Source organism: Ascochyta rabiei, chromosome 6 (assembly GCF_004011695.2).
Source record: "Ascochyta rabiei chromosome 6, complete sequence".
NCBI classification, from domain to species: Eukaryota; Fungi; Ascomycota; class Dothideomycetes; order Pleosporales; family Didymellaceae; genus Ascochyta; species Ascochyta rabiei.
The window spans coordinates 176,709-190,032 of record NC_082410.1 but is presented as its reverse complement, the minus strand read 5'-3'; the positions used below and the strand labels follow the sequence as shown (position 1 = coordinate 190,032).

General features: G+C 53.5%; 7 protein-coding genes across 7 annotated transcripts, besides 2 other annotated features; 6 read left to right on the top strand and 1 right to left on the bottom strand.

Moving 5' to 3' along the window:
* Positions 1–278: 278 nt before the first annotated feature.
* EKO05_0003945 (uncharacterized protein) lies at positions 279–1,899 on the bottom strand (the record flags this gene model as incomplete). The annotated part of the gene is made up of 2 exons (XM_038938860.2): positions 279–1,497; positions 1,601–1,899. The coding sequence occupies 2 exons, from the start codon at positions 1,897–1,899 to the stop codon at positions 279–281; spliced, it is 1,518 nt and encodes a 505-aa protein (XP_038799768.2).
* A 705-nt stretch (positions 1,900–2,604) lies between these two features.
* On the top strand, positions 2,605–4,131 carry EKO05_0003944 (uncharacterized protein; the record flags this gene model as incomplete). Its single annotated transcript, XM_038945448.1, has 1 exon — positions 2,605–4,131. One exon carries the CDS (start codon positions 2,605–2,607, stop codon positions 4,129–4,131), a length of 1,527 nt encoding a protein of 508 aa, XP_038799767.1.
* A 1,068-nt stretch (positions 4,132–5,199) lies between these two features.
* On the top strand, positions 5,200–5,739 carry EKO05_0003943 (uncharacterized protein; the record flags this gene model as incomplete). The annotated part of the gene is made up of 2 exons (XM_059636277.1): positions 5,200–5,405; positions 5,481–5,739. The coding sequence occupies 2 exons, from the start codon at positions 5,200–5,202 to the stop codon at positions 5,737–5,739; spliced, it is 465 nt and encodes a 154-aa protein (XP_059492260.1).
* Positions 5,740–5,882: 143 nt separating this feature from the next.
* On the top strand, positions 5,883–7,264 carry EKO05_0003942 (uncharacterized protein; the record flags this gene model as incomplete). The annotated part of the gene is made up of 2 exons (XM_038939014.2): positions 5,883–6,202; positions 6,253–7,264. 2 exons carry the CDS (start codon positions 5,883–5,885, stop codon positions 7,262–7,264), a joined length of 1,332 nt encoding a protein of 443 aa, XP_038799766.2.
* Positions 7,265–8,384: 1,120 nt separating this feature from the next.
* On the top strand, positions 8,385–9,294 carry EKO05_0003941 (uncharacterized protein; the record flags this gene model as incomplete). Its single annotated transcript, XM_038939026.1, has 4 exons — positions 8,385–8,448; positions 8,502–8,536; positions 8,597–8,823; positions 8,871–9,294. 4 exons carry the CDS (start codon positions 8,385–8,387, stop codon positions 9,292–9,294), a joined length of 750 nt encoding a protein of 249 aa, XP_038799765.1.
* Positions 9,295–9,616: 322 nt separating this feature from the next.
* Positions 9,617–9,671: a tandem repeat.
* A 255-nt stretch (positions 9,672–9,926) lies between these two features.
* Positions 9,927–9,984: a tandem repeat.
* A 751-nt stretch (positions 9,985–10,735) lies between these two features.
* Positions 10,736–11,209, top strand: EKO05_0003940 (RING-type E3 ubiquitin transferase; the record flags this gene model as incomplete). Its single annotated transcript, XM_059636276.1, has 1 exon — positions 10,736–11,209. One exon carries the CDS (start codon positions 10,736–10,738, stop codon positions 11,207–11,209), a length of 474 nt encoding a protein of 157 aa, XP_059492259.1.
* A 487-nt stretch (positions 11,210–11,696) lies between these two features.
* Positions 11,697–13,260, top strand: EKO05_0003939 (Ribosomal lysine N-methyltransferase 4; the record flags this gene model as incomplete). Its single annotated transcript, XM_038938920.2, has 4 exons — positions 11,697–11,820; positions 11,869–12,473; positions 12,528–12,761; positions 12,814–13,260. 4 exons carry the CDS (start codon positions 11,697–11,699, stop codon positions 13,258–13,260), a joined length of 1,410 nt encoding a protein of 469 aa, XP_038799764.2.
* Positions 13,261–13,324: the final 64 nt, after the last annotated feature.

The following is a 13,324-nucleotide window of genomic DNA, read 5'->3' as shown; positions in this document are numbered from 1 at the left end:
AGCCCAGGCACACCAGGCACACCAGGCACGTCCTCGCCCGCAAGGGGCAGCCAGCGACAGCGGAGACGAATCTTGAATTCTCATCCACGTGACCGTCTTTTCATCTCAACGCGGGACCGATCCAGTTATTTGCCTTTCTTTCGCCACATTCCACCTGCATGCCTCGTCGTCTCGTCTCGTCTCGTCATGGCGTCATGTCGTGTCATCAACGCACACCCTTTGACGTCCTCGCGAGCTGTCAGGTCTAGCAAACGCCGCGCGCACGGCTAACCTACCGCCTACTTCTTCAACAAAAAGTCGCTCTTGACCAAAAGGCCTTTGGTCGCACTCGCAACCCCATAGATCCCCCCCAACGGCCAAGTACCCCAAAACCGCCTGTGCGCCCACTCGCCCCAGCCTTCCTTCTTCCTGACAGCCTGCCCCCCGGCAACACCCTGAAGGTCGACCTTGACCTTGTCATACACCGTTGGCAAGCTCTCAGCGTGGTACTTCTTCCTCAAGTCCACGTACTTGTCCTTGTCGTAGATATCCCAAAACTCTTGCTCCGTGTAGTACGCGTGCGCATACAGACACTTCATGCCCCCCAGCTCCGTGACCTTTTGTTCAAACTCGCGGTTCAGCTTGATGAACGCATGGCTGTCTTTGGGGCCCATGTCCCAGATCCCCACGTCGAGAAGTAGGTCCTCGGTGATGTGGTGGCCCTGCGAGAAGCTACGTTCCTCTCGCGGCGCACACTTGACAGGGCAGAGCCACAGCGGCCAGATGCCCGTCCTCTCCTCCGTCCACTCCACAAACTCCCTCGCCGACGAGTAGGGGACTGCGAAGTCTTGGATGATGGTCTGTGCGGCGATGCCGGACCGGTGCAACGCGTGTACCATGGTGCGGCTGTACATGAACGGGTCGAGCAGATAGCGCGTTAGCGCGTTGAAAGGCGTCATGAAGTACTTGAAGGCACGGAGACCGGACCAGAAGACGCCGCGGTCGTAGCGAAAGAGGTAGGTTTGGATGGGGATGCTCTCTTTGTAGGTCGTGGGTTGGGCGCCCTCTTGCCTGCTTTGCTTGAGCACAGACTCGGCGTGCATATAGAACCAGGGGTCTGATGCGCGATCGAATCGTTGTATCCCTCCAGGAAGGCTTTGCTTGCTGAGACGTCCGATCATAACCACGCCGTTGGTCAAGGAATAGAGGATGCCGTCCATGTACGCGACGTCTGGCTGCTCTTGGTGCCGTCGTAGCTGCTCCACGGCCTCTTCGGTACTGCTGACTGGAATGTACTCGAGCTCAACGTAGCTCTTTGCATCAACCAGCTCCATCTCAAGCAGGGTGATGACGCCGAGACTGCCGCAACTCCCGGCTGCCGTGAAGAACAGCTCTCGGTGCTCCTCTGCGGATGCCCAGACCACGTCCCCGTTCCCCAGGATGATCTCCGCTCCTCTGATGGTGCGGTCGAAAAGACCATACCTGAATGAGCTGCTCTCCCCACTGGTTCCCGCGAAGCTGTGTGGAGGGGGTTTTGATCAGCGAAGCTCCCATCTGTTGTGTTCACTTGGATACTGCACAGTCATTTGGAAGATGCACATCAGAAAACCTCTGCACTTACCCACCGCCTACTGTAATGTTGGGTAGCTCCATGACGACTTTGGGCAACAGCCCACAAGCAAGTGTAGCTTCCACAAGCTTATCCATCGGCACATTGGGCTCGACGAGAACCGTCTTTTCCATTTCGTTGAACTTGAGGACATGATTCAGCGAGCTGACATCGATGATCTGGTTGCGCTGGCGAGGCGAGTGCCGCGTGGACAACGTAGAGCCATGGTAGATTCGGAATGGCGTCTTGGAAGCACTGAACTGCTTGACCTGCGCTGCAAGCGTTGCGACTGTTCCCTTGTGTTCTTCCATCTCTTCTAGCTATTGATGCTGCTCGGTCGTTGACAACAGCAAGGAATGTGCGGGAGGGAAGGAATAGGAATAGGAATGGGGACGAAAAGCACACGTCGTCTTGGTACCATGTCTTGAACAAGCGCGCAGGGCTGAGCCTACTCCCCACTCCAAGCTATCGACCCTTCCTTTCCGTCTGGCTGGCAAGTTCGGCTGCGTATTGAAGCGTATTCCAGCGTCTAAGTACTGTCCAAACGCGTCCAAGACGCCTCGCCATCTCGTGTCGCACATCAACTGGGATTTCAATCACACTCATATCATAATCCAAGAGAACCAGCGGGGATCTTGCAAACCTCATCACAACGCGTTCTCGACGCGCTTCGTTTGAGCTGTTCGGAAGACCCGGAACGGAAACCCCGCTAAGAACGGTGACGTGTGCTGACAAGACTCAACAGCCTCAAACTGCGTTGCCGGCCACCGAGAGCGTAAGCCACGCGAGGAATCAAGCCAGACTTGCAGCAGGATACAACCTGAGCTAGGGGGATACAGTCGCTGCAGCAATCACGCGTACCTTTACTCCTTTGCGTGCACTGCGAGACAGGCTAGACCACTAGCGCAAACAACGGCAATTAACAAGCCACTCGAAAACAGAACAGCAACATCTGTCTTTGTTGGCCTCAGCTAGAATCGGTATCGGCGCCCTTCACATCTAAGATAGGCAGCACAATGGTCAAGCAAGCTGACCATGACCGCCGTGTCTCAACGGTTCGCTCCCGCATCACTCACTTCCACACCACGCACACCCCCTTCCGGATCTACCACGGCAGCACAAACTCCACACGACATGCCTCTTTCGATCCGTCTGCCATCATCGACATCTCGTCCTTCAACAACATCCTCTCCATCAATGCTTCCACTCAGACGGCCCTAGTCGAACCGAATGTGCCCATGGACGCACTAGTTGCAGCGACCACGACAAAGGGATTCTTGCCGCCAGTCGTGATGGAATTCCCCGGCATCACCGTTGGCGGAGGCTTCGTGGGGACTGCAGGCGAGAGTAGCAGTTTCAAGTACGGGTTCTTTGATCGGACGGTTGTGCGGGCAGACGTCGTGCTTGCTGACGGCTCACTCGTGTCTTGCTCCGCGACCGAGAATGCCGATCTCTTCGAGGGGCTGAGAGGAAGCTTCGGGACCTTGGGAGTGCTGACGCTGCTTGAGATCCGTCTTGTGCCGTTGAAGAGCTGGGTTGAGGTTACCTATCACCCTACAAGAAGCGCTGGTGAGGCGATGAGTGTGCTTCAGCGGGAGACGAAAAAGGACGGCAATGACTATGTCGATGGTGTGCTTTTCGGGAAAACAAGCGGGGTGGTGGTTTCAGGACGTTTGGTCTTTGAGCCCTCGTCTCCACGTATACCGGTCCGCCGCTTCTCGCGCTTCTGGGATGAATGGTTCTGGATCCACGCCCGCAACCTCGTCTCCTCCAGCGAACCCACCACTGAACTCGTACCAGTTGAAGAGTACCTCTTTCGATACGACCGCGGTGCGTTTTGGATGGGCATGTATGCATACCGCCACTTCTTCGTCCCCTTCTGGTACGTCTTCCGCGTGCTTCTGGACTACTTCATGCACACAAGGATCATGTATCACGCGCTGCATGCATCAGGATACACAGACCGGTACATCATCCAGGACATTGCCTTCCCAGCTGGCAACGCAGAGGCGTTTGTCGACTACGTGGATCACGAATTCGGCATCTATCCGCTGTGGCTCTGTCCGCTCCGAAAGGATGGTCGAGTCTCCATGGGCCATCCAAGGCAGTTCCAAGGGTCCGTGCGCGGGGAAGAGCAGAGCGGTAGGGTATATGACGGCGATTACATCAACATCGGCGTCTGGGGTCCATATCCATCGTCTAAATCCGAGTACGTGCGCGCAAACCGCGAACTAGAGAAAAAGACCAGCGAGCTTGGTGGGCTGAAGTGGCTGTACTCGAGGGTCTTCTACACTGAAGATGAGTGGTGGCAGCTGTACGACAAAGAGGAATACGAAGCATTAAGGAAAAGGTTCGGAGCGACAGGACTGCCATCCATCTGGGAGAAGGTTCGAGATCGGGGTAGAAAAAAGGAGGATTTTGGTACTGGTGCTAAGGGACTGTTGAAGAGGATTGCCAAGAGTAATGCGTTGCTGAGCGGGTTCTACGGGATCTACAAGGCAACCAGAGGCGGTGATTACATGCTGAAGAAGAAGTCGGGTTAGATGCGTCTAATGAAGCCAACCTTTACCGTCATTCAGCACGGTTGGGCTGTTCATCATCTTCGAACAAACACACTGGAGATGCTCGTAGACAACCGCGATCGATGGATCAGGTTTGCAACCATCCCGTGTATCTGTTTCTGAGTCGTACACAGCAGAGACAGCCACGCGTGTGGTTGATACGCGAGATCGTACGCTTGTTTGTGCGACCCTTGTGACACGTGTGAGGGCGAGAACATGCGTCCTGGCCGACTGAGGGTCCTTGGGTCCTGGGTCCATTCAACGAAAAGGGAGACGCAAGTGCAATTCACAAAGTTTGACCGAACGCGTGCGGGTGTAGGTTGCTCGTGGATTATAAGCGTAAAGCTACAGGTTGCAATGCGCCACAAGCTGCACGCAGGCTTGATTGACCGTTGGGGCGTTGCCCGGCGAAGGTGTCGCAGCAGGGTTTGTAGACCAATCATTGGGATGTAACAAACCCTCCTTAGATCGCTCGCTCGCCTCCACCTCGTTCTTTCACCCTTGCCGGTTCGACAGCTTCCCTGTGAAAATCATTGCGGTCCCATTGCGCATCTGTGCGGAAGATGGACTGATGCTCTCTCGACTTGATGGATCATGACGTTCAAACTTCACGGCAACAGCACTTCCGGAAGCCTCGACGATTCCAAATGGCGGGCGGGCAGCGATCGTCATCCATCCCATGGTTCAGCCCAGCGACAACAAAGATCTATTGAGAGGGCCTCTTTATTTTGAAAGCCTGTGCGCTGTTCTGTACTGCTATCTTTGCCGGTATCCAAGACCGGCCGACAGCTGCCGTACCCAGTAGCAGCGCAGCGTTGTCTCCAACAGGGCACACTCGCTCATCACGCAGCAAGCTGTGCGCCCTGCAGCAACAGCAACAACACTCCACTCTCGATGCTCCTCCACGGCAACATCACGATAATTGCATCTGCAAGGCAAGACAAGGCGCCAATGAAGAGTAAGACCGGCATGACGCAACGTCAACGGGCCCGAATGCCGTGACAAGGAACACAGCCAAGACTTGACCAGGTACCTTTCGTCCTTCTGCAAATGTGCGTCTTGACAAGCTGTACGCCAAATCACAACATTGCAATGTTTCTGGAAGTAGCCAGGTCACTATTTGTACCGGTACAATGCTCAAGTGCACCAACCTCACAAGCATTGAACTTAGCTGCGCCACTAAAGCGCCAGGGCCTGAACTATGATGCCATGGCTCTAGCTGACCAGACCCGTTTGCCACGCTGGGGAGAGCGAGTGTAAGCAATCTGACAGAACAGCTGTCTCTGGGATCAACAATCGAGTTCATGATGCTGACTTGGAGTGGGGATTAGCTGCAGCAGACAACCTTCGGCACTGCTCGGCACATGCTCGATTGGTTGCACACACATCCGTTCACACGACGTGACTGCTGCAAAGTACCAGCAGCACGATGTTACGCGCCGAGCCGCAGCGACCCCAGTTGGATCCCATTCCAAATGGAGCGCTTCCACCAACCCCAGAAGCAACGGACTCGTGGTGAATGCGCCTTGGCCGTGCGTACTAGTCGCCTTCGGGCTCAAGCTGGGTTGTATTACATTTAGCTGCAGCTGACTTTACCCCCATTACCTGACTACCTGACGGTCATATACAATGACACACCACTGACGCCAGCACGCTCGATCAGCCGTACTGTTAAAGGCCCGTTCTGTCCACTCCTCTCCTCTGCGCCTGATTCCTTAGCCCCGGCGTACACAATGGCACCTACCATGAAGACGTTCGCTGCTTCGCTCTTTGCAGGCTACGCAGCCGCAAAGCAGTGTCAGACTCTCAGCATTCCCGTCGACATCTCCTCCAGACAGGGTCTCTTCAAGGAGGTACCCGTGGAGAGCAATCTCGATGCCGGCGCATTCGCCATTCGCTTCACCGAGTTCCAGCGCAATTACACCGCCGAGCTCCTCACTGGCTACCAGACGCTCCAGAAGAGCATCTCCATCTCGGCTCAGTACTGCACACCCGACGGCGGTAGCAACGGCACTATCCAGCTTCTCTCCCACGGAATCGGATTCGACAAGACGTATGTTCAGTTTCCATCATTCAATGTTCTTTTCAATTGACACTATCTAGTTACTGGGACCTGACCTACGACAACAGCAACTACAGCTACGTCAATGTAGCCACTGCTTCTGGTTACAGCACCCTCGCTATCGACCGTTTCGGCATTGGCAACTCCACCCACGGTGACCCTTTCAACGAGGTTCAGGCCCAGGCTGAGGTCGAAGCTCTCAACGAAGTTACCAAGAAGCTTCGTGCTGGCTCTATCTCCGAGATCAGCTGCTCGTACGACAAGGTTATCCATGTCGGCCACTCCTTCGGTTCAATTCAGTCCTACTGGTTCTCTGCTCTGTACCCCAACAACACTGACGGTGTCGTCCTCACCGGTTACTCGACTGCCGGCGAGTTCCTTCCCTACATTGTTGCTGGCTGGAATCTCCACAGCGCCCGTCTAAACCAGCCATTCCGTTTCGGCAACGTTTCTGCTACAGGTGTCCAGGCTCTTGCCCAGCAGTACGGGATCCAGGGCGACATTGTCCCTGGCCTGACTGCCATCCTCAACAAGGTCGGCGCCAACGTGGACACCGATGAAGTTTGGAACTACATTGCTTCTACCGAGGTCAATGACCTGATCAACGGCTACAACAGTTCCGTATACCAGTACAACTACCCCTCTGGATACCTCGCTTCTTCGGATCTTACCGCCCTTCAGTACGCCTTCCTCTTCCCCGACATGTTCGATGTTGGCCTTGCAGTGGAGGGTGAGAAGACCAAGCAGCCCGTCACTACCGGTGAGCTCTTGACCATTGGAAGCGCCCCCATGATGTCCTCATTCACTGGACCGGTTCTGGTCGTCACTGGCGAGCACGACATTCCATTCTGCGGTGGTAACTGCTACGGCAGGGCCCAGAATATCGCCGCCGCCAACATCCCCGCTGGTGTCAAGGCTACTTTCCCTGCTGCGTCTGCGTTCGAGGCCTACATCCAGCCCAACACCGGTCATGGTCTCAACTTCCACTACAACGCCACTGCCGGATACCAGCTTATCCAGGACTTCTTGGCCGGCAACGGTCTCGCCGCATAAGCGAGCGCGCAGTGCAGTAGATGGGAGGAAGTCGATGTATTGGTACATGCTGCAAATGCATCACAATTAATGTAATCACCTAAAAGTACAACCTACCGTCTTTGATGTTTGACGTAATCCTTGGCTGTGATGACTGATCCTAAGCTAGCAGGGGCTCCCCACTCCTCTTCCCCTCTGTCAACATTACCAATGTATCGAGTCAATCAGTTGAATCTCGCATCAGGTCTCGGCGATCCTGTAGCTAGCTCTTCTTATCTCTACGAAGCTTGTTCATCCTGCTGCTATCAAAGACCAGATCTAGGCAAGCGCGGAATGAGGGTACGTCGGAACTCCACGCGCTGGGAAAGCATTCATCAGCCCTGACCAAGCTGATTCAAGAACATTGCGCCGAGTTCAACAGAAACGAGCTGCATTCGCTAACATGCGATGCTTCCTTGATTGCGACTAGGCACGATGGTTAGATGCTGATGAACAACACAGGTCTGCTTACATGCATGCCAAGAGCTGGGGCATGCGCTAGACAGATCTTGTCTGGCCATCCTGGAGACCAGAGCGAGTCTGTGTACAGTCATGGCTTATTAAATGCTGCGTTAGGTGCAGGGAGTCGTATTCAAGCCCTGCTTCTGCTCGCTTCAGAACCAATAGCATAGCCGTTCTGTGCCGGTCCGAAAACGGTGAGACTGCGACGGGTCTGTTAACCGACCATTGCACGACGTTCATACGCAAGAGTCCGCCAATCGTAGACAAGTATGCTGGGCCTCCGGCCTTCGACAGGTTGGTCAGGTTCGGTCAGGTCTTCCAAATCATCATGGAAACCGCTTCTTGCAGGCTGCGGGACCCACGATGCAATCTCCAGGCGTGTCGACCCAATCGGACGGCAGCAGCATCGCACGAACAAGCCCACTGTAGACGAATACGCTGAGCTTCGCCGATCTGAGGTCAGTTTTGCAGCTTGGCTGGACTCTGGAAGGTCGCAGATATGAGTTGAATCCGTAAGGCGAGCAGCTGAGGATGTATAAAGAGAGCGTTGTGCGGCTGCCAGAACTCCATCACGCCGTCCTCGCACCACTTCGACAGAGAAGCTTCCCTGGATTCAGCTGCTTGCTTAATTACCCTCAAGATGAAGTTCGGAACTAGCCTTGCACTCTTGGCTTCCAGCCTCTTCAGCGCCGTCCGCGGTGAGGGTACGTTTCATCATCGTCAAACTTCACAGGGAAACAGGTCTAACACTTGTCAGCTGTACCGTGGGAGCGCATCGACAAGAACAACTCGGTTCGTCTTGACTTCCCCCAGACCCAGATCCTTTTGGAGGGACACTGACCAACGTCTCAGCTTTTACTCATTCTTGATCTCCAAGTCGGACTCTACCAGCTTGCTCGTGACTGGGACCCCACCCTTTACAAAGAGAACATCATGGCTCACGCTGAGCTCGGCAAGCTCTTTGACTTGCCCGTCATCATGACCACATCTGCCGATACCGGTCCCAACGGCCCTCTTCCCAAGGAGATGCTCGAGATGTATCCAGATGCTCCTCTCATCCGCCGTCAGGGCGAGGTCAAGTACGGGCAATCTTGTCCTCGCTGAATCAGCAACTAACCATCAACAGCGCTTGGGACAACTCTGAGTTTCGCGCCGCCGTGAAAGCTTCGGGCAAGCAGCAAATCATCGTCGCCGGCATCGTCACGGACGTCTGCACCGCATTCCTCGCTCTATCTCTCCGCGCAGAGGGATACTCAGTCTTTGCCAACATCGAAGGATCCGGCACCACTACGCAGCTCATCCGCGACACGGCCAACTCCCGCATGGAGAAGGCCGGTGTTCAGCTCGTCAGCCTGTTCTCCATCGTCTGTGATCTCATGCGCGATTGGCGCGCGACTCCTGGTGCTGGTGAGGTTCTTCCTTTCCTCGACAAGTACCTGCCTGTCTATGGTATGCTTGCTAGGGGCCACGCTGCGGCTATTGAGAACGGAACGGTTATTCCCGGGGAAGCTGGATTGATCACTGGACAGAATGGCACTGTTCTTATTTGAAGAAATGAAACGGAAGGGGTTGCTAGGAAGAGATGGATGGCGGTCGGACGCTTTCAGTAGGGCTGGGTTGCAGCTGCAGTCTTTGAAGATGCCGGGTGATGATGTATGCACACAAGAGATATACAGAATTCGAAAGATCGAACGCAAGTTGTAAGATCTAGCTCTCTGTTCGACGACACCTAAGCGGCACTTTCGGGGTTATCGAGCTCATACAGCTTGATGATGAACTCCTGATCAATCACAATAGTATGCCGTATTCGTTCCACGGCAGATTCACACTGGCCATCATACCAACGATAGCCATCGCACATCTAGCGTCAATAACAAAGAAAACAAAGAAAACAAAGAAAACAAAGAAAACAAAGAAAACAAAGAAAGACTAGAGAAAGAAGGTGAAATGCAAACGACGTAAAAAGACAACACGAAGCAGCCCATCCACAGCGTAGGCTAGACAAGTCTAAAAAAAAAACGGCGAAGCAGTTTCCGCTCGGTTCCTAGGATCTCGTCTGAGGATCTGGATTCTTCCGTGTTGTTCGACACGGCGCAGACGGTTGATTCGCTGCTTCGGAGTTGCAGTCGCAACTCGTGTTGGCCAACTATATCCTGGCTCTTGCACCACCCCCCCACGACCGTCTCTCTCTCTCTCTCTCTCTCTCTCTCTCTCTCTCTCTCTCTCTCTCTCTCTCTCTCAAAACACTATCCCGAGCACACCACGATCAATCGGTATGAACCATTCGATATAATGCAGTGGATATCCTTCTCTCCCTCCCCTGACATAGTCCACAACACATCTTGCCCCGACAACGTGGCTACAATCTCGATCCCTTATGCGTACAGCAGGCTCGCAGCATGCAATCTCAGAGCATTTGTGGTTGGCATGGAAGGAGCGACATGTGGTCTTATAGTCGCACATGGGGTGCGAGCATATTGAGCAGTTAGTACAGTGTCCGGTGTGGGTCAGGTGGAGAACGGAGTCGTCGTCTATCTTGCCTGCGAGGAACGTGGCGAGCGTAGGGAGTTCGCTTTTCTGCATATTGGCATGGTGAAGATTCATGTGGTAGTTGGTGAGGTTCGGATGTGTGGGGGGTGTGGTGGTGTTGATGTGCGTGGATCATGACGGACATGGCTTGGTAGCTGGCAGTTACGGATCCTGGTTGTAGCGACGAGGCTTCGCGTGGCACCTTAGCTGGTGCGACGTGTGCGTGAGATGATGCGAGCTCCAGTTCGCTGTCGTTGGTGACGCAGTGTGAACGTTCTGTTGTTACACGACCGTCACCATTTCCATGGTGGACTTACTAACCATCACCGAACATCTACCGAGATGAGGAATGTCGCCGAAATACATATTGAATTGTATTTCCACTTCGTCAAGTGTTTCCAGGTATTTGCGTATTCCACAATATCGACTTGCTAACGAGAAACCTACATACCCTCAACGAAAATGCCCAATCGTATCCCCGAGTTCCAAATCTTCAACTTCCTCGCTGAAAACACGGTGGGTTTGCAGCTCACTCAAGTCTCTGTTGCGGGCGCGGAAAGCGAGTGCCCCGTCTGCCATCACCCCTACGCTGATCAACCGCAGGACTGCGTGCACCCAGACCTGCCTGAAGACGAAGATGAATATCCCGTACAAATCCACAATCGCGGTCGATGCAAGCACATCTTCGGTCGCCGCTGTCTAGAACATCACATACGTGGTGGTAATCCGTGGAGCCATACCTGTCCCTTGTGTCGAACGGAGTGGTTCCCTGCGCCAAACGCTGCAAGGCGCCAGATGCTGGGTGATATCGAATCGACGTTGAACCACCTGGCGTCGTTGGACCTGGAGGGTGAGCAAGCGAGGCGCGAGCTGGGAGAGGCGGAGCTGGCTTTGGAAAGGATCAGGGAAGCACTGTATGAGTCGCGGTGGATATGAGCGCGTCTGAAGCGCGAATGCGATGACGAAGTTCCTCCGCCCTGTTGTACCGCGATTTCCGGTGCATATGTAGCAGCAATAGATTCGAAGAGAACGTAAAGCGCATCCACCACGCCAATGCACGTCTAGTGTGCTTCAAAAGTAGTTCAAGTTGATAAGAGGAAGAGGCGAGTGGTGGTTGTGAAGGTGTCGCGTTGACAGCTTCGTGTTCGATCTAGTCCGCTTTCAATGTTAGCGCAGAAACTTTCCTCCCTCACAGCTCGGCGCGCATTTTGTTCCTACAGCACTCATCTTGTATCTTAGATTCGCAGCTGTCTCGAACCCTCACTTCAAAACAATCGAGAGACCGCAGTCGTTACTGCGCGCATATCTAGAGCAGGACTTGCGTGCATTTCTGCTACTGAAGAAACTTTACTTCCGCAATCAGAAATACACTGGGAGGACGTTGCTACACATTTGTCTAGACCCTCTGGACGATCTTGTAGACATGGGAGACTTCAAAGCTGCGACAGATCACTTTTTAAATTGGTTCAAATCGGTCGGTGGTGAATTCAGAGATGACCTCGTCGAAATTCAAGACTTGAGGTCTCAAGGCGCAGGTAGAGGCATTGGTAAGTCTATACAATGATTGCAGGTTTCTCGTCACTAAGAAAAACAAGTGGCAACCAAAGATATACCGCAAGACTGTACTCTGTTCACGATTCCCCGGTCTGCGATTATCAATGTTGAAACCTCAGACCTTCCAAAGAAATTGCCAAAGGTCTTCGAGACTGCATTCGAAGAAGAGGAGGAAGACACAGAGCCACTCGACCCCTGGGAATCTTTGATCTTGATCCTATTATACGAGCACCTGCAAGGTGATGCGTCTCGCTGGAAGCCTTACCTGGATGTCCTACCGACCACCTTCGACACGCCCATGTTCTGGTCAGAAGCTGAACTCAAGGAGCTGAATGCGACCGTTCTAACGCAAGAGAAGATTGGAAAGCAAGCCAGTGATGAAAAACTGCGCTCTCGCATCGTCCCTGTAGTTTTACAGAACCCTTCGATCTTTTACCCCGCAGGCAGCAATCAGCTCAAAGAAGACGAATTGCTGAGCCTAGCGCATCGAATGGGCAGTACAATCATGGCATACGCATTTGACTTGGATAACAAAGAAGATGACTCTGAAGAGGATGAAGATGGCTGGGTGGTAGACACTGATGCGCAAACGATGCTGGGCATGGTGCCCATGGCCGACATCCTCAATGCCAACGCTGATTTCAATGTAAGTATCGATACTGGTCGGCATTCTGGACGTGTGCTGATTATGCTGCTCAAGGCCCATGTCAACCATGGCGATAACCTCGAGGTCACAAGCCTTCGCGCTGATGTCAAGACCGGGACCGAGATATTAAACTATTATGGAGCCATGCCCTCATCCGAGGTGCTGAGACGTTACGGATATGTCACACCGGAGTACCGTAGGTACGACGAAGTCGAGGTGTCTCGTGAGACTGTTGCAAAAGCCTTGGCCACCGCTACAGGCATGTCGCCATCTGATCTAACAGCAATGGTAAGCGTTTGTCTCAAAAACTGCAACAAACTGGATTCTGATTTGATCATAGGGCGTCGAGATAGACACAGAAGAGAACGAGGAACCTTTCATCATCGAGCGGGAGTCGGGCGCACCCAATGAGGAGGGCCGTCTAGTGGAAGAAGCCAAGCTGAGTGAATTTCCAGAGCTCGAAGAAGAGCTGAGAGATGCTTTGAAGATCATTAGAAAGCACAAACCGGAAGCAGTCGCAGACAAGCGAAAACGGGATGAGATTGCGAACACAGTTCTGATCCAAATCCTGAGCGACAAGCTAGCCGAGTTTCCCACATCAGTACAAGAGGACGAAGCATTGTTGCAGAAATCTGACCTCACAAGTCGACACCGTATGGCTGTTGAGGTCAGGCTGGGAGAGAAAGTGCTTCTTGAAGAAGCTCTCGCCATGGTGAGAAGAAGGGGTGAGGCAGCTACCCAGGGAGGTGAAGAACGCCCAGCAAAGAGGGTCAAGAGCCGGGCATAAATTCGTGTACGAAAAAAAGATGTTACAACAATAGTAGGGATACTTGAATTACTTAGTCTTCCGA